Source organism: Tauraco erythrolophus, chromosome Z, assembly GCF_009769465.1.
Source record: "Tauraco erythrolophus isolate bTauEry1 chromosome Z, bTauEry1.pri, whole genome shotgun sequence".
Lineage (NCBI taxonomy): Eukaryota > Metazoa > Chordata > Aves > Musophagiformes > Musophagidae > Tauraco > Tauraco erythrolophus.
This window is the reverse complement of record NC_141496.1, coordinates 92584300-92610539: the sequence shown is the minus strand read 5'-3', so window position 1 is coordinate 92610539 and position 26240 is coordinate 92584300. Positions and strand designations below refer to the sequence as shown.

Below are 26240 nucleotides of genomic sequence, written 5' to 3'. Positions count from 1 at the left end.
GATTAAAAAGACTTAATAGAAATGGTAAGTAGCAAGAATCAAAGAAGTCTCTTTTGGTTGACTGTGTCTTTTTAATCATAATGGATAAATTTTTGAAGAATTTGGAAATGAAAAGCAGTCCAATTTTAATGTTGCTTTCAGGTAAGTTTGGACACTCATTAAGCAACTGAGTCTTGATTCTGGAAATTACCCTTTTTCAGGCATCTGCCACATAGGCCAATAGAGATGAAAGCAGTTTTAGTTGAAATGGGTGCGAGAATTTGAGCCAGTTGCTTTGGCAAAGCTCAGACACAGGCAGGTGTTGGCACACGTCAGCTGCATCGCAGGACCTGACACTGCACGTGAACAAAACACGGATGTGCGTGCTAAGGAGTTACATCTGAAGTTCGCTGTGCTATAGAAGCGCAACGGCGGTTCCTGTGGCTCAGCTCCTGTGCGGTAACTTTTTAAGTAGTGATAACTGAATACCAATTCCTAGATCTTGTTTACACCTGGTTTGTGTCTGTTTAACTTGCCTGAGTGAACATTAAACCTGGTGCACACCAGTATACTACTTTAGGGAGTTTTACGAGATGTTTTGTATAGCATATTGCTCTGCAGGTCGCTGAAACTAAAGGCACAAGTTTGAGTGCTACCCTAAGGGATTTATGTGCTTAAGTAAAAGAAAACTTGGTTTTAAATTGATTTTGGCTCTTATTTTTCAGTAGGCGGGTGTTTAGAAAGCGGGTGAACATTTATTACCTCTACTTGCACAAAAAGGGGTGCTTAAATTCGTCTAGGCATGTGTGCGCTTTCCAGTGTTCCAGGGAGAAGGGGAGAAAGGCAAACCAATGTAAATATATTGTGAGTAGTTTAAAATGGACACGGAGATTTCCCTGCCGCTCTTCATGCAAGAACCTCTCTGTCTCAGCTTACGGATACAATAGGAAGGGCACCTGCTTATCTGCTTAGGAGAATTTTTTGGTTTTGTTTTTATTGGTAAGAGGGATACCATGTTTTGTAAACATGTGTCTATTTTGGAGATGTGGGATGTATCCTTGCATGAGTGTGTTAAGTAGCTGTCATCTGTGGGTAAATGTACAAATTCACATGTGTGTGTGAAAATGTGTATGTACATACGCACATGTGATCTTATAGCACCCCCTTTGTACTTGAAAGGAGATTAGATAGTCCTGCCCGTCCTCCTGCTTTCAGCCACACAGTCCTGCATAGTCCAATACCCCAGGTGCTTTTCAGAGCCTTCCCTAAGCCAGTTCAGCTAACTGGCGAAATGGCAGAGAGCTGTACCCCTGCATTTCCTCATGGAGGCATCCGTGAGGTAAGTAGCAGGAACGTGTGTGCAGCCAGAGAAGTGGGACCTTTCCCTCAAGGTAGCAGTGAGCGGGTAGGCTGACCAATGCGCTTACTGAAATCCACTCTCAGCTTCTGCACAGCCTCAACAATATCTGTTGGATGCAACTCCTGTGTTGTGGGTTTGAGGTTGCTGTTTGCCAGAGACCTCGTTGTCAGGAGGACAAAAGGGAACAATGCCAGATGGCCTGCTGCGAGGAGAGTGGTAGTCGTCAAGATGAGAGGAAGGGTGTTTTACGGAATGGATCATGGAAGGAAAGACTTCAAAGACTTCAGCTGAGTTCCTGGAGTATTAGTACAGTGTGAGTGTTTATGTTAGCGTTTCTTTATATACGTTAGTAGTGCTCCAGTGGGGTGCAGTGGAAAGCTCTTTGACAGCTGACACCATTCCAAAAGAGTACTGTGGCCACTGTAATGCAGGGTGATGTGCACTTGCTCCAGGTTGGACTGTGGTGATAATAGTGTGTGTGAGATGTCCTCAATGAGTGAGAAGGATACTACTTGACCCACAGATACTACTTCAACAGCCAACGTGGTTTTACTAGGGGCAAATCCTGCCTGACAAATTTGATGACCTTCTACAATGAGATTACAGTGTTGGTGGATAAGGGAAGAGCAATTGACATCATCTACCTGGAGTTGTCCAAAGCATTTGATACTGCCCCACACGACATCCTCGTCTCTAAACTGGAGACACAGATTTAATGGCTGGACCACTCGGTGTATAACAAATTGGCTGGATGGTCAGATTTAAAGAGTTGTGGTCAATGGCATGACGTCCAAGTGGAGACCAGTGACAAGTGGTGTCCCTCAGGAGTCAGTGCTGGGGCTGGTGCTATTTAACATCTTTGTCAGCAACACGGACAGTGGGATCGAGTGCACCCTCAGCAAGTTTGCAGATGACACCAAGCTGTGTGGTGTTGTGAACACACTGGAGGGAAGGGATGCCATCCAGAGGTACCTGGACAGGCTTGAGAGGTGGGCCTGTGAGAACCTCATGAAGTTCAACAAGGCCAAGTGCAAGGTCCTGCACGTGGGTCGGGGCAATCCCAAGCGCAAGTACAGGCTGGGCGGAGAATGGATCAAGAGCAGCCCTGAGGAGAACTGACATGCGGAAATAGACTCCACAACTGGGAAAGTTGCCCAGTAGGTATGTTTATTGCAGTACTGGGTGCACGGGGGATCGCTCCGTCACAAACGTGCACACCTGCCGTAGCAGTTTTCTTGTATTTATACAGACACACTCATAACCCCCTCCCCAAAAGGGCAGTCTCTCCCAGGAGAACATTTCCATAGCCCCCGCCTCAGGATCCGCCTCAGGCTCCTCCTCGACACGCCTCCTGGTGGTGGTGGGCACGGGTCTTCAGGATGAAGGCTGTAGGTCTTCCTCACTGTGTATTTTTCACTTCTTCCCTAGAATTCTTGTTTTGGCTTAACTTGCAGAGCCAAACCGGTTCCCAGCCTGGCCTGGCCTTGAGTGGACACCTGGTTGTCTCCTACTTGTTATTGTTTGAAGGCAAATGTCAGTTCTTGTTAGTCCTTATCTCTCCTATCTGACCGTCTTTCTCCCTACAGGTCACGAGTTACAACCTTGCTCGCATTTGTTTTGTCTCTCTTACTGGCCTTTTTGGGTAGTTAGTGTTTCACAGCAGGGATTAGTACTTGATAACTTCTAACATTTCACAGAGCTATTTCACAGAGCTAATATAGTCTTTATGTAATCTTAAGCCTACTCCTATACCTATCCCCCTATCAGAAGGACTTGAGGGTGTTGGGTGATGAGAAGCTCAACACGAGCCAGTGATGTGTGCTGGCAGCCCAGAAAGCCAACCGTGTCCTGGGCTGCATCCAAAGCAGCGTGGGCAGCAGGGCGAGGGAGGGGATTCTGCCCCTCTGCTCTGCTCTTCTGAGACCCCACCTGGAATACTGTGTTCAGCTCTGGGGTCCCCAATGCCAGAAGGACATGGAGCTGCTGGAGTGGGTCCAGAGGAGGCCACGAAGATGATCCAAGGGCTGGAGCACCTGTGCTATGAAGACACGCTGAGAGAGTTGAGGTTGTTCAGAATGGAGAAGAGCAGGCTCCAGGGTGACCTTCTAGCAGCCTTCCAGTACTTAAAGGGAGCCTACAAGAAAGCTGGAGAGGGACTTTTTTCAAGGGTGTGTAGTGATACGAGAAGGGGCAATGCATTTAAACTTGGTAGATGTAGATAGTAGATTTCAATTAGATCTAAGGAAGAAATTCTTCCCTCTGAGGGTGGTGAGACACTGGAACAGGTTTCCCAGAGAAGCTGTGGCTGCCCCATCCCTGGCAGTGTTCAAGGCCAGGTTGGATGAGGCTTTGAGCAACTTGGTGTAGTGGAGGGTGTCCCTGCCCATGGCAGGGGGTTGGCACTAGGTGATCTTTGAGGTCCCTTCCAACCCAAACCGTTCTATGATTCTACGATTCTACTTTGCTTGCACTTGTTGGGAAGAAGTTTGGCTCCGGAATACTAGCCTGAGCTGTTCGCTGTCAGCCTACATTTATGTCATATTTTTCTGCATGACCATTGATGAGACCTGACCATGGATAGCTTGTGGGACCAGCCATGTGGGACTGGTGTGTAAAGTTGAGGTAGTTTCAAGTTTCTCTTTATAGAGGGTATGTGTCTGGGGGGTGTCTTTTAAAGTGCATTTTTGAAGGGAATGGATGTGGCACACAAATGACAGCTCTTATTTTTCTGCTGCTTCTCTATGTGTGTGTGATAGATGGGGGGGGGTGTTCTGGTGGCAGGGGAGGGGATTTGCTCCCTGTGCCACCAGATCTGAGTCCCATCCCCCCCGGGGGAGGTTGAGCCAAACCGGCGCCTCTGCGAATTGCCCTATTTAAGTTGGGACAAAGGGGCGGGAAAGGGCTTTTTGCTCAGGAGCGAGGAGAGAGCAGGAGGGCACTGCCCTCGCTCCCGGCCGGGCGGCTGCTCGGGCCCGGGCCGGCGCCATGTGCTCAAGATGGCGCCGGGGGAGCCGCATTGGGGGGGGCTCGGGAAGCGCCCCGCTCCCGGGGTGCCCGCCAGGCCGAGCTTCCCCTGAGAGGATTAATATCTAAGAGAAGACAACCACAACGACCAGGTCAGTTAAGGATGGAGCAGGAGGAGGTGTGCTGGAGCTGAGGTTTCCCTTGCAATCGGTGTGAGATGGCAGGCGGCCCCCTGCAGCCAGGGTGTACTCGGCGGGGCAGAGACCCACTCGTGGCTCGTGGAGAAACCCACATCGGAAAAGAGATGCCTGAGCCCAGGAGAGGTCGTGGAGCAGGGGATGCACGACGAGGTGCTGTTAATAATGGGGCATGGAATGCACGACGAGGTCGTGGAGGCATCTGGAGTCCGTGGGACGACCCACGCCGACGCGAGTGGCAGCAGCTCCCTAAGAGGCCGAGACTGGTAAAGCCTGAACTGGTGCGATCCATGGGGAAGGATTGCAATCCTGCGGGCAGGACTTACGCTGGAAAAGTTTGGGGACTTTTTTTTTTCCCTCGTGAGTAGGGGATCCACCGAAGCAAGGGAAAAATGGTGTAAAGACTCCTCCTCCTTTAAGAAAGGAGCAGCAGTGAACAACATGGATGAACTGAACGGGTCCTGAAGGAACTGGCGGATGAAGTTGCCAAGCCGCTGGCCATTGTATTTGAGAAGTCGTGGCAGTCTGGCGAGGTCCCCGATGACTGGAAGAGAGGGAACATAACCCCCATTTTTAAAAAGGGGAACAAGGAGGACCCGGGCAACTACAGGCCGGTCAGCCTCACCTCTGTGCCTGGCAAGGTCATGGAGCAGATTCTCCTGGGAACCATGCTAAGGCACATGGAGAGCAAGGAGGTGGTGGGTGACAGCCAACATGGCTTCACCAAAGGCAGATCGTGCCTGACCAACTTGGTGGCCTTTTATGATGGGGTGACAGCATCGGTGGACAAGGGTCGACCAACAGATATCATCTACCTGGACTTGTGCAAAGCTTTTGACACTGTCCCGCACGACATTCTTCTCTCTAAACTAGAGATGCATGGGTTTGATGGATGGACCACTCGGTGGATAAGGAATTGGCTCAATGGCCGCACTCAGAGAGTAGTGGTCAACGGCTCGATGTCCAAGTGGAGACCGATCACGAGTGGCGTCCCTCAGGGGTCAGTGTTGGGCCCGGCCCTCTTCAACATCTTTGTCGGTGACGTGGACAGTGGCATGGAGTGCACCCTCTGCAAGTTCGCCGATGACACCAAGCTGTGTGGTGCCGTCGACACGCTGGAAGGGAGGGATGCCATCCAGAGGGACCTCGACAGGCTGGAGAGGTGGGCCCGTACCAACCTCATGAAGTTTAACCAGGCCAAGTGCAAGTTCCTACATCTGGGTTGTGGCAATCCCAAGCATATATACAGACTGGGCGGAGAATGGATCGAGAGCAGCCCTGAGGAGAAGGACTTGGGAGTACTGGTGGACGAGAAGCTCAATATGAGCCGGCAATGTGCTCTTGCGGCCCAGAAGGCCAACCGCATCCTGGGCTGCATCAAGAGGAGCGTGGCCAGCAGGTCAAGGGAGGTGATTCTCCCCCTCTACTCTGCCCTTGTGAGACCTCACCTGGAGTATTGTGTCCAGTTCTGGAGTCCCCAACATAAGAAGGACATGGACCAGTTGGAGAGGGTCCAGAGGAGGGCCACGAAGATGATAAGAGGGCTGGAGCACCTTTCCTATGAGGACAGGCTGAAAGAGTTGGGGCTGTTCAGCCTGGAAAAGAGGAGGCTCCGGGGTGACCTTATAGCGGTCTTCCAGTACCTCAAGGGGGCCTACAAGAAAGATGGGGAGAGGCTGTTCAGGAGGGCCAGTTGTGATAGGACAAGGGGTAATGGTTTTAAAATAGAGGGAGGTAGATTCAGGTTGGATATTAGGAAAAAATTTTTTGCCGTGAGAGTTGTAGAACACTGGAACAGGTTGCCTAGAGAGGTGGTGGATGCTCCATCCCTGGAGACGTTCAAGGCCAGGTTGGACGAGGCCCTGAGCAACCTGATCTAGTTGGAGATATCCCTGTTCCTTGCAGGGGGGTTGGACTAGATGACCTTTGAAGGTCCCTTCCAGCCCTAACCATTCTATGATTCTATCATTGTAGATTTTTAAAAAAGATAAATATTTTTATTTACACTAGTTTGTGAACAAGCCGTGTCTATGGGACTTAGCAAGTTGTTGGCATTTGTGTTGAGGCATGCCCTTAGTTATATGATGCATTTGCTTTGGTACTACTTGGTGTTGTGTTGTCTGCTCTGGAGACGGAATAACTGCCCTTCAAGGGGAGCTGAAGGATGGTGTTATGGTTGAGTATAGGCAAGAGACTAGAAAATATGGGTTGAAGTGTCAGTTCTGCTACTGTCTTCTGATTTCCGGTGGAGTACTTAATCTCTCCTGCCTGAACTCCCACTCGTCTCCTAAGCAGAATAGCCTTTTCCACTTCTTCAAATACTGCCAATTACCTTCTCTATTTAGGCTGCAAATCTGCGACACAGACAGTCTCTTATTATGTGTCTGACTGGTACCTGGTGAGTATCATGTCGGGAATTTGTCTGGTGACTAAAATCTCTGGAAAAGTCTTGAAATTTTTGGAAAGAGGCAAACCAGACTCAAAACTGATTCAGCTTTGTGATGCTGGCGTAACATGCTTTCTCCAGAGATACACGCTTCAGTCCAAATAATTGTAAAAGTGGAAATGGAGGAGGGAAAGGGAGTTCCTAACCTACACAGTGGAGCTTTTCTTTTATTACTGGTGTATTTAGTTTCGTAAGAAGGAGGAAGAAATATTGTGTAGCTTTAATGTGAACCAAATCAGCTTGTTGGAACTTCTGCCATTGATATTCGTGTGTGTCTGTGTGCATGTGCACGTGCATGTTAGTAAAGGTTTTTGCTCTGAAAGTCAGATGTGTGTGATTAATGAATACTACTCAGGGGCTGATCTAAGGTAGCCTGACTGTAAAAAATATAAAAATATAAAATATATAAAAAATTGACTTAGGTTTTTTTAATGTAGATATTAAAATATTGATACTACCATTAAAAACAACACAAAATGCCTTTCTTCAAGAAAGGAAGTATGTCGGCCAGGAGGATTTGATGATTTGAAGAATGAGAACTGCAGCATACTCTTGTATCTACTCAGGTAGCTCTAACAGGTTGTTTACAGCTTTGTAGATGAGGTTTGTACTACAACTCTGTCAGTTGTGGCAAAGCAGAGAGAATGAAACTCAAGAATTGTGGCTTCTGGCTGAAGGCATGGGAAGGAGGGTGCTTTTTTCCTGCCTCCTCAACTGCAGTCTGCCACGTGCCTGTTTCCTTCACTTCAATTTAGTTTCTCTCTGGTCATGGTGTCCTGATCCTGTCTGACTCAAGATGCTTGTCTTGGGTAACTGCCTGTGCTGTTGCACCACTAAATCATTTTTGTCACCTTCAGCAGTGCTACTGAAGTTTGAGCAGAGGAAAGAGGACAACAGTCCCTGTTGTCTTAGGTCAGCAATTAGGAGGAGTGATGGCAAGGAAGATCCTTGGACCTGGATCTGGCGAGCATCTGGCTCGAAGGCAGTACATGGGTGATGTGTCACCCACTTCAGATTCTTCTAAGTATTTCAACAGAAGCTACCTAGAAGCTTCTGTTTCTCAGAAGCAGATGAAAAGAGGCTCTTGACAGAAGGATGAGGTTCTTCCTGCCAAATCAAGGGCCTCCTCCAAAATGCAAAGGTTCTTGCAATCATCATTTATTTAGCTGTAGGAATTTTTTAGCAATGAGAGAAGAATGTAATTTTTTCAATAACTGTGTTCCAAGAAACAAATGAGCTGTTTTAGCTCATAATAGAAGTGAAAATCAGGCTGAGGAAGAAATCCAGAATAAGAAATTCTATCTCCCAGTAATTTGTTCTTGCAAATTTTTTGAGTAATGAGATACTGTGTTAGGCTAAGAGTAGCTGAAGCAAACTGCTGCATTCCCGTGTCTTCCCATAGAATATTTGTCTTTGTTAGGTATGTCATAATGCAGTGATTTTTAAATTACTGACTCATATAACTTCCAGTAAAGAGTCTGCTTTTTAAATTCTGTGTTCTGTAGGTTGATGTCCTTAAGGCAACAGCTTTACCCTTACTGAAGAAGTTTGGAATTGATGGTGAAAGTCTGGAAATCAAGGTAAGACAATTTGTTCCTTTCTTTTCTAGCACATGTTGAAGTGATACTTTTGCACTGCTTCACAGGGCCATAAGCTGCCGCTGTCGGTCTCTCGCAGATGCCTAGTTGAAACTACACATATTTCTAAAATTGCCTCTTGTTCTCGGCATGTTTTAAATAGCATACCAGCCACACAGTGATTGAAAATGCAGGGTAAGAGAGATGCAATGGCTATGGGTACAGAGAGCAAGGAGAAAACAGTGACTTTTCTTAGTCTCTGAGATCACTGCAGGCTAAGAAACTTCTTTCCTTTCATCTTCCTCTTCAATTCATTTAATTTCTTCTTTCTTCCGCTCACTCTTCCTGCCCCATGCTTATTAGGGCTATGGAGTAACAGCAGAATCGTTTGCCTCCTTCACTGGTAGAGGAGCTGGATCTGTATTTGGGTGATTGAAGTTTGCTTCCAGTTTGGAAAATATGGGAATGAAACTCTTCTTTAAAGACAACACTCTTCACCAGCCCAATAAATCTGGGTGTAGAATAGATTTAATTTTTTTCGGGTTGGAGGAAGAAACTGTAGCCCTTTGAAGTTAAGAACACTCATTTAAAATGTGTGAACGCCCTAGCTGCACTGCTAGTCTTTGCTTGCTCTGCCAAGCCCCAGCCCACCCCGGGCCCTTCCCTCCACCATGCCCATGACCCAGGACCCCGTGTCATTGCCCTGGCAATGTCAGCCCCTGCTCCAGCAGCCCCGCAGCAGGGCCGGTCTGCTGCTCCCCACAGCCCTGCCATGTCTGGCCATGAGCCCCCTGAGCCAGACCCACCCACGGGCCCGTTTCCCATCCCCGTCCTTGTGAACGTTGGCAGGGGCGGTGGGACAGGGTTGGGCTGGCCAGGCCTGTTTGTGGGAATGAGTTTGTTCTGGTCCCCCAGGTATGCACTAAGCATCAAACACTTCCAGACTTTCTTCAGCAGTAAGGTACAAATTTGCTATTAGAGACCAGTCTTAGGCCAAGGTTGCCTTCCTGGTAAAGATGTTAGGGTTTTGTTTGGTTGATTTTGTTTTGTTTTCCATTGAGAAGCCATGCCCTACTGTACTTGAGAGAGAGGAAAATAAATCAATTTTTGCTTTTAGGTTTGGTGAAAAATCCATTTCTGCCTTTAGGATGTCTTTTTCTCACCAGTGTTCACATAATACCCCTACTGATAACATTTTGTTGTATGTGACATAAAAGCTGTTGATTTTGAGTGTATAAATACCTTCTTTGTGCTCTTTACTAACCTATTTTTTTCCTCCTTTATTGTTTCTAGATCAACCGGAGAGGAATGCCTCCCAAAGGGGGTGGAGAGATACTGTTTGCTTGCCCAGTGAGAAAGGTCTTGCAGCCTATTCAGTTCACAGACCCTGGCAAAATCAAGCGCATCAGAGGAACTGCGTATCCTTTTTTTGTTGGTTTGCTTTTCTTCTTTTAAATGAGTTTGCCTTAAAAAAACAAGTATCCCAACTTGAAGTGGCAGAAGTGCACCCATGTTACTGAGCATGTACCCAGATAACACAGGGTGACATTACATAGAGGATCACACCGCTAGGCTTCAGGACCATGTCTCAAAACTGCTGTGTTAAGAACATTGCTTTTCAAAAAGCATCGGTAGACAAGTAAATAAATTTAAAACTGAACAGCACTAAAAGTCTTTTCAATAGCAAGAAAAAGTTAAAATACTTTCCATCACAAAATGTAGCAGTACTAAAAGGAATTTAGTCTTGTGTGTAAATCCAGTAGTAACAAGTGTAGTTTTGTTGTGCATTGAATCGGTGGTATCTTGGCTCTTAATGAGTCTAGTAGAATGTTAGATGGGAGCTTAAACATGCACACATGTGAACTGAGCTCTTGGTTTTGCATGAAGAGAAGCTTGTTAGCACTTCACCTTCAGTAGTACCATCAGAGATGGACATAGAGGAGATTTTACTGCCGCACAAAGATAAGGGCAGAAAATACTGTTGTGGAGAACTCACTTTTGCAAACAGAACTGCACATCTAGTTAATGTTTTGGGGTGGGTTTGGGCATTAGGGACAGGTCTCCTGCCAGAGGTGCAGCAGACTTGCAGCCTGCTCCTCCTTTTACTATATGGCATATCATTATGATTGTGTGAGAACGGGACACTTTGACCCCTGCTTCTGACTGTAGCATTTGGATGAGTGCAGCATTGTCAAGTGAGAGCAATTTTACTGGGTGCATATGCTGTAGAATAAAAAGAAGGCAGCTTATTGGGCTTTTGGTGATGTTTGTCTTGGTCTTTCCATGAAGAAAGTAATTTTCTTACGCCCCTGTCCACATCTGTAGTAAGTAGTTCTGTCCTCTGTTTCTGTGTGAGGGAGGAAGCAATGACCATGGCTTTAGTGCCATAGTTCTAAATTAAAGTTAATACTTAGTGCTGTTCTGGGTCACTTTGACTAGATTTGGTCAATGTATGTGAAGTACAGGCTTTTGAACTTTCACTTTCCTTTAGGTTTTCCTGGGCTTTTTCTCCAGGATAAAGATTTTTCTGTAGTAAGCCCGGTGAGAGGCAATCTCATTTTAGTTTGGCTGTTAAGCGGTCCTTCAAGCCAGTAGAAAACAAAACATCCGTAAGGATAAGTGCTTAGGTCTTTTATATGTGTGTTTTTGTCCCTCCACGATTCAACTGAGCAAGTCTGCTTCCTCACAGCTGGGGAGCTTGTGCTGCAGCAACCTTTTATAGTCGTCCAAGGTACTGAGTGCACCAACTGTGCACTTCCTGATTGTTATTTACTAGTTTTGCCCTTAAGAACTTAAAGCTTTTGGTTTACCTGCTCCAGAAGAGCATGCATTAGAAATTTGTAGAAAAAGAAATTCGGCCAGCTGGGAGTTTTGAGGGTGTGCTCCTTTGCGTTGCTATGTACATGTAGGTGCAGAGAGGTGGTTAAATGTACAGAGCATGAATCTGCATTATAGTTGAGATGGAATCTGGAGTGCAGTGTGCTTTGTACATTTGAAGATCTGTTGAGAATATCACTGAAGCAGAACCTGAGTTAAAGGGCACAAAGGCAATTCATCTCTTGTGTACTGTGAGGAGGTGGGTTCAGGTGAGTAAGAAGGTGGTAATTCTTCTTCCCTGGAATGGTTAACTTCATATGTTCAGTGACTAGAGAAACAGTGAACTTGAGAGTCTCACAGCACTGCAAAATAGAGGGCAAAGATACTTTTTTTTAGCCTTTTAAAATTATTTTTTTCTCTTGTTAAAACGTTTGTCTTTCATTTCATCTTCCCCATTTCTCCCTGATAGAAAGACAGGATTTCTTACTGTTAGTTCAGAGAAACTTCAGTCATCACTATCTTTTAATAGTATGTGAAGAGCAGAGCATTCAGGACTTCCTCCATTATAAGAAAGTGCAGATGACAGAACAGCGATTTAAAATTATTGAAGGGCATTTTTGAGGTGGATGTTTATCTAGTCATAATAAGCTGTTCTTCTGCACATGTCCTGTGTACCTCACTCGAAGATATATCAGTGAAGACTGTAGAAAGCACTTACACACATGTTCTTCTCTAAGTACAGGAAAATGGACCAGCGTGTATGAAGGGATGCATGGGACAAAACCACATTTTCCAAAATAACGCATTGGGACCTCTTGGCCATTTTTGTCAGCCTCTGGTTTATATTTCTTTTGTAACAACAATGACTTCCTTAGCTCAGAAATGTAGATACTCTGTCAGAGTGTCACCACAGATGGCAAACAGAATGGTGGAATCTGCAAGGAGCATCCTGAATAAATTCCTCCCAGACATTTATATCTACACGGATCACATGAAGGGGGTCAGCTCTGGAAAGTGAGTATCGAGTATTCACAGGGAACAGAAATGTAATTCTGCGTTTTTTCATCGCTAGGATGTTCTGATCTGTAATTTTATTTGAGTTTTTAACATGATCTTCTACTTTGCTCTGTTGAAATAAATACTCCTCACAGGGTAAAAATTGAATGATTCACTAGACACGTTTGCTTTACTGGTGGTACAGGGGTAGAGGTTGTGTGTTTTCTTAAGCAAGGATAGTAATACATTGTTACTGCCACTAAAGGCAACTTGAGCTCTTTTCAGTATTCAACCTGTTGCTTTGAAGTGACATTAAGATCAGAGGTGCTGTGGTATGTTGTGAAAACCAACATTCAAACTTGACTGTACACCTTTTGATGGAAATGGTAGTATTAAGGATGAGACCAAACTCTTTTAGAAAGTATTTGAGCTGTGTAGGTTGTCTTCTGCTTTACCATTGCAGAAATAGTTTAAGCAGTGTCCTTTAACTAGCAAGGACTGGAAAACTGAGACATTAATTTGCTGGACTTCCACATATTTTGTTTGCTAGCAGAACACAGAAGTGATGGATGTGATTGAGACAATTTTACTGATCCTGTCAGCTTTTTGTCCTCTTGTCACTTTTCATTGAGGTTGAAGTAGTTCTGGATAACTAAGGAACAGGTTGCCCAGAGAGGTGGTGAATGTCCCATCCCTGGAAACATTCAAGGTCAGGTTGGACACAGCTCTGAGCAACCTCATTTAGTGGAAGATGTCCCTGCCCATGGCAGGGACGGTTGGACTAGATGACTTTTAAAGATCCCTTCCAACCCAAACCATTCTATGATTCTCTGTGGCTATCTGATGCTGCTGTGCTGTCACATTCAGCGTTTAAGTGTGATGCCAGTGCAATTGCAGTATACCCGATACTAACGTTGTGCCACTTGAGGAAGGCTTTTTTTTATTACCTGCTTCCCAGTGCTTGTGTGTGTCTTGGCAGGACAAGGAAGGAAAGCAATGTGCCTCACTGTTTCCAGTGCTGCCTCTGCTGATGAGTAAGACCAACAAGGACTAGTTCAGCCCATCTGTGCCCAGCGCAAACCAAACCCTAATTTCACAATATAGAACTATAGCACTTCCACAGTGCCAAAAGCTTCAGGGAATGTCTTACTTGAGCATCTTCTGCCACCTCTAATGTCTCTCTAAACAGAAACGTTCTGGTTTCGTTTTAAGCATTTGCAGCAAAAAGTTTATGCAGATGGTTCCTAATACTGTCTGCACGTACATGAGGTACTATATGATTTTATTTAGGCAGGTGGCCAGATGCTGCTGAACACTAACAGGACCTGCCAGTGAGTTCAGTTAGTAATGGATGCTTGTCCAAAAAATAGCATCTTTGACCCTGCTCTTGTCTTGCTATCTGCGTCTTGTCTTTCAGAGGGAGAAAAGGAGAAGTATCTTTAACATACCTTCTATGTTGCTCAGCGAGTGCAGTCAGTTAGATATGGGGGGACACCACTGATATCTTTTCATTCCCACCCTACTGAAATGCTTCTGGAGGAGCTGTTGTTTTTCCAGCACTAGGAGAGTGTGTGTGTGTATTGGTGTTTGGGGTTTGATTTTGATGGTTTGTTGATTACATTCTTTACAGTTTTGGATCAGTGGGACTATTTTAATTAAAAAGTTTGGGTGGTGGGGGCAGTACGAGTCCAGAACTGTGGGAAGTCCTGTAGAGTAAAGTTATTTCGAATGACTAGCTATTGGTGCTCTTCCAGAGCCTATAAATAAGAGGGTCTTGTGACTTTTTCTTTTCCTTCCTTACAACTTTCTGATTTCTTAGCAAGCTGTACTCAGCCATCTGTGATTTTCTTGTAGCAAAAATGTTTCTTAACTCTCATAATATCATTTTGTAGGATCTCAAGCTCTGAGGAAAGTAGGGGGTGTTTGTTTCTTTCTTCAGATTGTATATTCAGAATTCTTACATGGTTGTAATGATTTGGATGGTATTGAACTGAAAGTGAAAAGCAATTTGGAAATACAAGTAATGTGGATCAAAGTTGTGTTTTGGGTTTTTTTTTTTTATTCTCCTACTTGATGCCATGGCTATGGTCTGATCTTGCTAAATATTGAAGCTTCTAGGGAAAGAGCTCAATCCCTAAAGAAAGTTAATTTTGAATGTTGCAGAGAAGAAACTCCAGATACCTTTGAAAGGTTTATCAAACAAGAATTAAATGAATGTGAAAAATACCCTCCTTGATTAAAAAAAAATAGTATTTCTGAGGTTTGGATGTTTTATTCTTTTTTTTTCTTTCCTTTTTGCCTTTTTAAAGAGTTTGTGCCAGGAATAGCCAGCACAGTGGGTTTGAGGAAAGTAGTACTGAATATAACTTTTAAATACTGTTGTTAATGTTTTTTTTTTCAGGGTGAATCAAATGTATAGAACAAAATTTGTCAGCAAGTCCAGATTCCCAGTATTGTCTTATGAGAGGAACTGTTTGTGACTTGAGGACATTGGCTGAGAGTAGTTCTTGGCTCATTACTCGATTTTTGTCCTTAAATCAAATGCACTTTTCCCCTTTCTTTCAGATCACCAGGTTTTGGCATGTGCCTTACTGCAGAAACCATCAATGGCACTGTTCTAAGTGCTGAGCTAGCCTCAAACCCTCAGGGCCAGGGAGCAGCTGTGCTTCCCGAGGAACTTGGGCAGAATTGTGCTAAGCTGTTGCTTGAGGAGGTCTACAGGGTAAGTGGCCAATATGTTTTGTGTGTATAGCTCTAAGGGAAGAAGGTGATGACATTGGCAAAGGAAGAGATGGTTTGGGAACGCCCTCAGACAGGCTTAGGTCCAAACAGATAAATGTTCTGATGCTGCCAGTGTCTTCTTCATCCAGGTAGGGAGTGGTTTTGAATGGTTCCATCAACAGTGTAATGGCTTACTGGGCCCTGTCATTTCTCATGTCTGGGAGATGTTACTATGAATCATAGTAGTGGCAAATTTTTCTTTTGTTGTTTTCTGTCTGTTACAGAATTTATTTGGCTTCATATGGGCTGTTACTTTTTTTTAATAATAAGTTGGAAGGTTAGTAGAGTCAGTGCTCTTAAACGAGTGGTTGGAATGGGGCGTTATGAGTGGGAGACCATCTGAGGAAGAAGGACTGGGGAGGCGGGGGCGGAAAGCAGCTAGCCTCAATGCTGGCCACTTTGTGGTGAAGATGGCAAAGTCAAATATGCTGAGATCCGGTGATTGTAGGAGGAATTGGCTGAAGAGTTTGTTGGAAGGGAGCTAGGACAGTGTATACGTGGGAATCTTAAGTGAGTCAGTCCTCCGCAGCATAACTTTTTTTTTTGGTACTAAAATGTTTTTTATTTGTGTTGAGACTTTTAGTGGATCAGCAGCTTTCAGTCTTACAGATGATTGGCAATTAGCATCATAGTGAGTTTCATATTTAATAAAGAACCTACCTGCTTTTGTTGTGTATCTCCACAAATGTTGAAATAAGTAGCAGTTAATATTGACGAAAGACGTTTGGCCATTAGGAGGCAGTCATCTACAAATCGTACTCACTGTTTTAAAAAAAGTGATTGTTCTGAACTGGAATAACTGGTAGAACTTTACCAAGTATTACAAATGCCTTTAATGAGATTCTCTAATAAGTAATGTAGTCAATTATAAAAACACCGCTTAAATCATAAATCGCATCCGTGCTCGTAGCAGATTATCTGTGCCCATGTTACCTTTTTCTTTCCATGCTGCAAACCCTTCATCTGTCTGAGTTACCAACTCGCTGCTAGTTCCGGTCTTTCATTATTTTGTCTTTGTTTATTCAGTATATGCATCGTGTTGCTAGAGGACTTTCCTTTCTAGCCCAGGGTTCTTATCTCATAGAAACACCACAAACAAATATTGGTCCTGGGTACAGTCCAGACCCCTTGCATTTGAAAGTCCAGCATGCATGGAGAATGCAGTCACAACTAGTGACTGAAACATCTGTCTGTTTCTACAGTTGTGTAGTGACAGGTAGCTATTTTTATTTGAGGCATGAATTGTAAAGTCTTTCAGTTCTCCCCACCCACTGAAAAAAACCCGACAACCTAAAATTGGGTACATTTGTTGCTTTGTGTAAACCTCTTGGGAAAACGTCTTCAGGTAGTCAGATGATTGAAGGCATCAAAAATCTGATTTCCACATACTTTTATCAGCAGCAATAGGTATTTTTCCCTTTGAAAACCATGCAGCACTTGGCAGATTGAAAACTAGTGAAGGAGTTTGTCCGGGTAGTATACTTTCTTCAGAGTCAGACATCAGAGAACTTCTGAAATTAAGAGGACTGGAAAGGCCTGAAGCAGGCAATTTTCTGCTGTAGTGTACTGCAGCCGTTTGAATGTGACGAGTCAAGTTCTGCAAAGCGCCGGGATAGTGAGGATCTTAGAACAACAGGGAGGTAAAAAAAAAAAAAAAGAAAAAAAAAGCATTCAAGGAGGAAATGGGGTCAGCAGGTCTTCGGATGATAAAGTGATAGACCATGAGGTTTCAGTGTCTTTGAAGATCAGATTTTGAGTGAGTGAGGTTGTCAGCTGAAGGCTCTTTTATGTGTGTGCTGCTTCAGTCCAAGAGTGACAGAGAAATACTGAGCAGTGTACAGACTGCTTGTGGTCCTCCACTGCAGCAGCTCATGGTGGAAAAGTTCTGGTTTGTTAGCATGGCTGTTGTGCTGCTTACCCACTAGTGTGCTCAGTCCTTATTGAATGTGCATGAATTCCCCGCTGACTCCGTCACAGGCAAGACGGTGGATTTTCAGAGTGTGCACTGGAATTTATGTGACACACTTGCTCACACTGTGCTAGCCAGGAATGTGGAAAGATGGACTGCTTTTGTTTTTTTTGGAGCTTAGGTCAGTTTGCTCTAGTGTTGACCCCAGAGAGGATATAAGAACATGTTGCAAATCATGCAGTGTTTGTTTAGTTTGAAGATATATTTCTTCTTAAGATTCTTTGCCTAGATAAGATGTCTAGTGAAGCAGTAAAAATTTGGGAAAGCTGTGCGTGGAGCAAGAATAGGTTGCTCTGAGCAAGCACTTTTTAAGTCCATCTCTCCTTACTGCAGCTGCTGGCTGAGTACAGAGCTCCAGGGAGAATTTCTCTCCCTGTGTTTAGATCCTCTCTTCATGAGATTGTTTCTCCATCTGTGTCTTTGTCTGTAGGTACTGTGCTGCAGGAGCCAGGGCGAGGTTGACAGAAAAGGGCATCCTGGGAGCATTGGAGATAATTCTCTGTAGAAGGGTTTTAGATGTCGGGGTCACCCACAAATCTGCTGGAGTTCATTACTATTTAAAGGGGCCCAGGGACATCTCTTAAAGTGCTTGCTTAATGCTTGCTATTATGTGAACTTTACCACTTCGGAAATCTAGGAGTTTGAGTCCCGCTATGTTAAGTGCTAAGCCTTCAAAAAAGAAATGAAAGGGGTCGTATGATTCTTGGAATTGGTGGAGCTTTTTTTATGTATGTTTGTTGATGGAAAAATTTTGGAGCTAATTGACTAATAATAAGTGGCACAGTGCTAATTACAGCGGCCCTCAAAGAGGGGGCATGGGGTGACTGGCTAGCATTGTCTTTACAAATCCATACGCAGTTCTTACCTAAGCTCAATTGCAAGAGGCCAGTAAGGATTTTCCTCTCATTTTTGAAAGGCGTGAGTAATGGGAGGTTTATATAGCAGGTGATTGGCAGAATGGAAGGCTTAGAAGAACTGGAAAAGGACTGAATGTTTACATCCCTTGTAATCATGAGAAATAGGGGAGGATGCAATACCTACTTAATGCTGAGTTCTTTAATGAAGAAGAGTTGAGTCGTTAGGGGGGCTTGGAGGAGCAGGAGGGATGAAGCTGTTTGTTTTATTTAACTAGAGCTAACATGACTGAAGCATTTCACTGAAGGCTTAATTTTCAAGATGGCCTTACTTCAGTGTTGCACGGTTCTGCTCCATTCTTCTGAAAACAAACAAACAAAACCCCTTTGCACTTCCCCTAAGAAATTATTGAGTCATGCAAGTATGTACTGCACAGGTAAGGGAGGAAATCGTGTGTATGCCAAAAAATAACCAAGACTAAATCAAAGCTGGAGTCAAGCTCAGAAGAATAGTGCTCTTTGAAACACTATTGTCCAGTACCCAGAGCTGTGATATTTGTACGTGCATGTCAACTGCAGTATTTGTATAACAGCATTTCAAAATGGATGGGATTTTAAGTGATCTGTGTCTTTTATTGTCGCATCCAGCTGGATCTGACTCTGTTGTCAATGGAAACAGTAATGGAGAAACTGCCATAAACTGAATTAATAGGGACTAGAAGCTGCATCCTAGGTTGTTAATGAGTGCCAACTGTTTGGGAACACGTATCAGTACTTTGGCTCTGACTTTGCCCATCCCATTTCTCTTGGGAGGGTTGTTTTTGATTTTGGACTCTTGAATAAGTGGCAGGTGGATTGAGCGAAAAAGAGTTGGCCTCCTTGGGAGCAGCATGTCCTTCATTTGGCACAAGTCACTGTTCTGTCATCATGAGATTACAAGCAGAGCACTTAATTTCCCTGTCTGGCAACTGCCTATGTGGGAATGGGCATAACAGCACATTGCTAACGCACAACAATAGTGGGACAACTGACTCACTGCAGCAAGAGAGCTTATGTAAGCAGCTAGGACGTGATGGATGCATCATGTTTTGCTGTATTGTTTAGGATGTGGTTGTCTCCATGCTGTTGGAAGCTTTTGTATAAATTTGGTCATAAAAATAGATGTTTTATAATGTTTTCAGCTTTAGAAAAAGAAGAACAAGCTCAGAAAATGTAAAGTTTTCATCCAAGTGTTAAAGAGCATTTTGAACTATTCACCAAACTACAAATACAGAAAGTCCTGTGTCAGGGATATTTACCAAACTCTCATCTGCTTCTCGTGCGTGTTCCAGATTTGCAAATACAGCTGGTGAGAGCTGTGGCTCTAGATCACACCAGCAAATTCTGCAGGTACCCTGTTCGCTGAAGGTGAAGCACAATTTTTATCAGTCCTGTAGAGGGCATGAGATTGAATGCATGAACTTCACTTTGGTATGGCAGGTTCACGCAGTTAAAGGGGCAAGGACTGCTCTGAGAGCACGTTGCTAGGAGTTAGGTTGTGGTAGTGAACACAATGACGATGTTTCCTTCGTTGTGCTGTGTCATTTGTTGCATAAAGCGCACAGGCTTTTTTAAGAAAAATGGAGCTGAGACCCATCACACTGAAGCAAGGCTGTCTTCAGTAACTCTCCTTGGAAAGGTCCTCCTTTCTGCTCTCTCACTGAGTAAATGTGCTGAGGCTGTCACATCATGGCATTTCCTTAATCTCTGCAGTCCAAAATTTACTTCACCTCTCCCTTGCCTTTTTGGATGGTGTTATTTTTAGCAGTTACTCCTTGCCCACAAAGGTAACTGTCACTTTACCTCATTAGAGACTTTGGTTTTAAAAGGTTGAATTTTTAGTTTTGCACTCTCTTGAGAGCCTATTCAGAGGGCTTAGCATCAGGCCTGATCCAGCATGAAACTTTTGACAGATTTCATGTGGCTGTCGATCCGGATGAATATGAGGACAGTCTGAAATAACATTGTGCCAGATTTTTTTTTCTATTTTCAATGTATTTGCATGGTCATAGTTGCTAAATTCTCTCTACATCAGTCTTGACTGAAAGTATCCCTTTTAATTTACCTTCAAGCTTTGGAAACATAGAAGGCCTTCCAATTCTCATTTACCTGTGCACAATAGTTAACAATTTACATTGCACATAAAAAGAAAACCATTTACCATGCATGTGTAACTTATTACAGTCAAATACATGCAAGAGCATGTGTAGTTCTACATAATTTTATGCATGGCTCTTTCACATAGCAGTAGAAGAAAAAAATCCCATTTTAAGTGTGGCAGAAAAATTTTTACAAATGTAAAACCACAGAAGTTAGCAGCAAGGGCCTAGGTGAGCGTGTGTGAAACAACTTGCTGTTTTGCACCTGGTGACACTGAACTGTTTGTCCGAATGTAACTTTTTATAGTTATAAAGTGCTGCAGTTCATGGTATCTTTAAACGTACATGAACTATAATTAATACCTATTTTCAGTTTACTGCAAATAAATTCTTCAGTGCTTGCATTCTGTGACATTAGAAGAGAACAGGCTGGGAACGATGAGAGCGATCTTCAGTGTGACCTCGTTACAGTGTTTTGTTTTAGTTCTGTTCCTTTCCCAGCCTGCCATGTGAAATTAATTTGTTATTGGAGTGGTAGTTCACCCTTTCAAGTGTATCTTTCTCCCTTGTTATGCTCTTCCCATCCCAATTTCTGGTTTGTACAGAGATTAATTATTAAAACATTTTGGTTTGCAGGGAGGCTGTGTAGATTCAACAAATCAGAGCCTTGCTCTTCTCCTCATGACCCTTGGACAACGGGATGTTTCCAAAGTCCTGTTAGGACCTCTGTCTCCATACACGTAAGTTGTTTTGTTCACTTTAATTACCCAGTCTTGTTTAACTCGCTAGTTTTACTGCACAACTATTTTTTGTATATGGAAGGCTTTGCCCGTGGCTATGAATAGAACAACTCGTACCCTTCTTCAAATGAGACAGGTGGTGTAAGTTACCTAGTGTTTATTTCTACATGTTACAAGATGATTCCCTTAGTGTTCTATGTTATTGCTGGTTCTGAGAATTGCGGAGATGGGGTTTATTGTTAGTACTAGTTAGTATTGCATGTGTACATCAGTTTGCTTTTTGTTGCCTAGCATACACTACGGTGTTTTCCTCGTGATCTCTCTGTAGCTGTGGCATTAAATGGCATGTTTCAAATGGCTAGCCAAATGCTAAAGCTGTGATTGTCCACAGGAAACAGCTTAAGAATTCAATTCATGGAGCAATGTGCAACCCCAAAGTTTTAGCCCTGTTGGGCAGCAGACTTCTATCTAGTCTTTCAGTCTCAATTTTTATTAAAGCTTTGTCTGCAGCTGGTAGCAATTCAGAGGGTAGGAAAAGATTAAATTTCTTACATTACTAGTTGCAACACGTGAGTTAGGGGAAGGGCTCCAGTATCAAAGATTTCATTTACTCTGTCAGACTGACAAGTGATTCACTAGATCACAGTTATTCCTAGAGACTGAGCAGTTTTCCTGTACTCAGATGGAGAGAAGGTTGTTTATCTGACCATGGCATCAAATAATAAGACTGTGAACTGTCCTTTTTCGGTTATCATGGTACCGGTGCTGTATACGTGAAAGGTACAGTACTGTGATAACTGAAGAATGGTGGTGCCATCACAAGAGAGCTAGAAATTGTCTAACTGCTATTCTCAACCCCTGAAATCTTGGAAACAACTTTGGTCAGATTTTGAGAGGAGGACAGGGAAGCCTCCCATTGCACAGGGGTAAGTTAATCCCCTGTAAAGTAAGTATCCATGTGAAAGGCTTACAAAGAGTAGATAGATATCAGTATTTGAAGTGAACAGTTCAGCATGTGAAACAAACCAGTCACTTGTCATTGTCCAGTCTTTTTTGGTTTGTTTTGGGTTTTTTTAACGCTATGAAAATCACGTAAGCACACTAGTTTATTTTGTAAGCAGGCTCATTTCAAATGGGTAGGTTGTTACTTCTTCCAAGCTAGGAGTGCAGAGCAGGGGTGAAGGTCAGGAGCAGACATCCTGAAGCAGCATGTGCTGCATGAGATCATAAAATCTGAAATTCTGTGAGAATCTGTGACACATCAGTCCTATGAGGATCTGTACAGAGATGGTGCAGCTCTGTCTGCAGCACCCCTGTGCCCTCACTAAGGCATCTCATAAAGAGCTGGGAAATTTGGTTCCCACGTAACTCCTTGGATGCACAGGCTTTTGAAGTAAATTGCAGTACTGTCATGTTCCACTTCGTTGTCCCTCCGTGTCTCTCTTGGGGCTGTGACATCTCTGCGTTTAACATTTTCACCCTGCGGAATCTGAAGCTATTTATAAGCCATGTTATGCTAGATTGACTTCCCTGTCTAGCACAACGTAGCATGAATGTGGCAGTTCAGCTGGGGGATGACAGCACTGAGTGGGGACATGGTGCTTGGGAATGCGTCCATCAGAATGAGGAAACATCTCCCAGATTTGTGTATTTCCACAGGAGACATCCTTTGCCCCTGCTAATGGCGGGGGTGGGGGAGTGGGCTACGCTGTGAGCTACACCATGAGGTCCTGAGTGGCTCTGGGGACACCAGTCTCAAAAAGACCACTTGGCCTGCAGCCGTCTGGGTTGCCTCCTCCAGTCTTATCACAGAATCACAGAATGTCAGGGATTGGAAGGGATCTCAAAGGATCATCTAGTCCAATCCCCCTGCCCCTGCCGGAGCAGGACCACCGAGATCAGATTACACAAGAATGCGTCCAGGTGGGTTTGGAACATCTCCAGAGAAGGAGACTCCACAACCTCTCTGGGCAGCCTGTTCCAGTGTTCTGTTACCCTTACTGGGAAGAAGTTCTTCCTCATGTGGGCCAGACTTCCCAGAATTAAGCACCCCTCTGTCAGTCTGAGCTTAAAATCAGACGCAGGGTGCTGGCTGCCACCTTGCAGAGATCGGTCTTGCAGGACCGGCTGGTCTGTGCGCAGGTGGATTGGCGTGACCAGGGATGTGTGAAGGAGAGCAACAGGAAAGCTGGAGTGCCCTGGCCTTTGCTGTCACAAGGGTTTCAGGGCTTCAAGCAGAAGGGACGACGAGAGGCGCAGCCTCTGAGGCAGCACCTCTGCCCACCCAGGCCACCACTTTCGGTTGTTCCCTGAGCCTTTCCCGGGGCCAGGGTGTCCGTCCCTGCCGGCACCCGTCTCTCGACCGGCCTCCCTCCTGCCTGCAGCCTGCCTGCCGTCGGCCACGTCGGGGCCAGGGCCAGCCCGCGTGTCCGGGCACAGGCCGCCCCCGGCAGCTGCGGGTCAGGCCTGGCTCCCGCCGGTGCCCCCAGCAGCGCTGGTGCTGGCAGGCCGTGCCCGTGCCGTTCTCGGGGTAGTCGGACCAAGGAGGTGCTTCTGGTGCACGGGTCATCTCTGGCACTGGTCTACGCGTTGGTCGCTTTCTCCTGACAGCAGGCTAAAACGCGTGAGGTGGTTGTGTGCCTTTTGGTGTGGCTTAGCGGGCTTCTAGGAAAAGAGAGCACTTGAACAGACTTCTTACTCTTTTTTTTGTTTGGTTTGGTTTTTTAGAAGTGCAGTGAGTTTTTATTTGAAAGCAGGTGCCCTTGAGGAAAACCTCCAGTGTGGCTCTTGCAGCTGTCCCTGGGCCTAGGAAGAGTGTTGGGCTCTACCTTGTTGCTGTAACACACAGTCTAAATTTCCAGTAAAATAAAAATTCTCTATACCTTTCACCACCTCCCTCAGTCCTGCAGTCTGTATGTGTGTGTGCGGTGCAGCCTCTGCTATTACTTGAGATACAGACCTTCCCACACGCAACTCATGTCAGCCTCAAGCTAACAGAAACCTGCTTTCTGCTGTGCTCCTATCACACATTCCTTTCTTTCCCCCTTCTTCATTTCCAGGGCTCCTATCGATGGTGCTTCTACTGCTGCAAGACAGACCTGGTCTCTTGCTGCTCCCAGTTTCTCCCCCAGCACCCACAGGCAGCCTCCCTTTGCCTCTGCTCCCATGAGCCCTTCCCATATACGTGGGGGCTGTGGCAAAGGCACTCTTCTTTTTCACGTTCTGCCCTTGTTCAAAAGGAGAAGAAGTGGAGAAGCCTGATAGTCTACTTACGTGCAAAGAGAGGTGTAAACTGAACTGATCCCACCAATATGTTGCAGAGATTGCTGATCAGTTTTAGGATTTTTCCCTGACCCTCTGGCTCCATGCTGTCTCTGGCATTTGTGCAGTTTATTCTGTGCCCTCCTTGCAGTTCAGCACGCTGCTCCTGCTGTTTTGGACTTGGCTGCTTTCTTGTCACACTGCAAGAGCGCTGGAAATGGACCCAGCTAAGGAGGAGGCTGGTACAGAGCTTGTTGCGTGTCAGCTTCACTGAAGCATTTATGCCAGCATATGCCCATTTACTTATTATAGCAGCAACCAGAAACCTTGCAGTGGGAAGGCATGGAAGAAAAGGCACTTTTCAGTTCTTTCTTTCAACTGTTAATCCATTTGAGAGGTAAGAGAGCTGATGTCTGTGCTGAGGTCAGTTACAAGCCCAGGAGGGTGAGGTATAGAATCATAGAATGGTTTGGATTGGAAGGGACCTCAAAGACCATCTATTTACAACCCCCCTGCCATGAGCAGGGACACCCTCCACTACACCACATTGCCCAAAGCCTCATCCAACCTGGCCTTGAACACTTCCAGGCATGGGTCATCTGCAACGTCTCTGAGCAACCTGTTCCAGTGTCTCACCATCCTCTGAGTGAAAAATTTCTTCCTTATATCTAATCAAAATCTCCCCTATTTAAATTTAAAGCCATTGCCCCATGTCCTATCACTACACGCCCTTGTAAAAAGTCCCTCTCCAGCTTTCCTGTAGGCCCTTTCAGTACTGGAAGGCTGCAATAAGATCACCCTGGAGCCTTCTTTTCTCCGGGCTGAACAGCCCCAACTCTCTCAGCCTGTCTTCATAGCAGAGGTGCTCCAGCCCTTGGATCATCTTCATGGCCTCCTCTGGACCCTTAATGTTCTCCTTCTGCTTCCCTCACTGTTGTGGCTTGCTGTTACCAGGCATTCCTTGTCCCTGTGCTCATACAGAGAGTGCAGTGGTTTCAGCAGGGGTCACTAGCCGCTTCTGCAACACGAGTGAGAACAATGTTTGGAGCCTGTAGGCTTGTTTCTCTGTACTAGGCAATATTTTTGTCTTCTATTCACTGTGCTTATTGCTAGAATCAGCATTAGTACATCCTGCTAATGAGTATTCTGTTTTGTTTCTTAAACGCTGTTGTTTTCTCTCCCTCAGAATTGAGTTTCTGCGACACCTGAGAAGCTTCTTCCAGATCATGTTTAAAATTGAAACAAAGACCCCTGAGGAAGAGCACATGGGCGGGGAGAAAGTGTTAATGACGTGTGTTGGCGTTGGATTTTCAAACCTTAGCAAAACTATAAGATAAGAAGCATCTGCAGACTTCATGAAACGAGGTGACATAAAACACTGCAAAGATCTGATAAAACCTGCCTTTCCCTGTGCTTGTTGTGGCAGAGGGAAACCAGTGACGATCCCAGTGCAGAGGTACCCAAGCTTGCTGTGTTTGAACAACAAAGCTGACTTCAGGCTGCTTAGACCTGTGCTGTTTATAAATGCAATGCCAGTATTCTGTGCTCTATGGAATGGCTGGCAGGAGTCTCAGCTGGCTTGGGACTCTTTGCACTGTATTCCCGTGCATGGGACACAAGTCCCTGTTATGTCCCTGTGGCCTCAAGTCTTAAGGCAGTGGGTGCTCTAGTTTTGTGTATCTACAGACTTCACTCTTCGCTTTTTCTGAAAGGTTTAGATGGAGAGGGAAAACAAGATTGAGGAAAACGAGCTTTGCAGTGCAAAACAAATGATCACAGCTGAAACATTGGATTCTTGAGGTCATTGCAGAAACAATACTGGCATGGAAATAAAAGTAAAGGTGTGACAATTTTTTGTTTATACATTGCATGTATGTAGAATTTGTCAAATGCTTCACTCTGCTTATGTTGACTAAATTACAGTTTCATAGGAAGAAAAAAATACCTGTCTTTTAATTTTTCTTAATGTTGGAATACTGTAGAAGAGATCACAGACTATACTGACTTGTTTAGCCTCATCTGTCAAGATGGGCATGGGAGGAGAGACATCCTTGACAGTTTTTGACTTACGTGCATATATTCTGTTTAGGTTTGTTTGGCATGCCACACGCTGCAGTTCACAATTAGTTGTGAAAGGTAACAAAAATAGCTGTGTAGGCTT

General features: G+C 44.8%; 1 protein-coding gene across 1 annotated transcript in view; it reads left to right on the top strand.

Annotated features, from left to right (window-relative positions):
* RCL1 (RNA terminal phosphate cyclase like 1) overlaps positions 1-26024 on the top strand; it is a 31764-nt gene extending 5740 nt beyond the window's left edge. The window contains exons 4-9 of the mRNA XM_086629423.1: positions 8452-8526; positions 9817-9941; positions 12229-12354; positions 14902-15058; positions 20715-20818; positions 25266-26024. Of these exons, the coding sequence (XP_086485549.1) occupies positions 8452-8526; positions 9817-9941; positions 12229-12354; positions 14902-15058; positions 20715-20818; positions 25266-25416 (738 nt within the window). The 3' untranslated portion in view covers positions 25417-26024. The remainder of the gene's footprint in view (positions 1-8451; positions 8527-9816; positions 9942-12228; positions 12355-14901; positions 15059-20714; positions 20819-25265) is intronic.
* Positions 26025-26240: the final 216 nt, after the last annotated feature.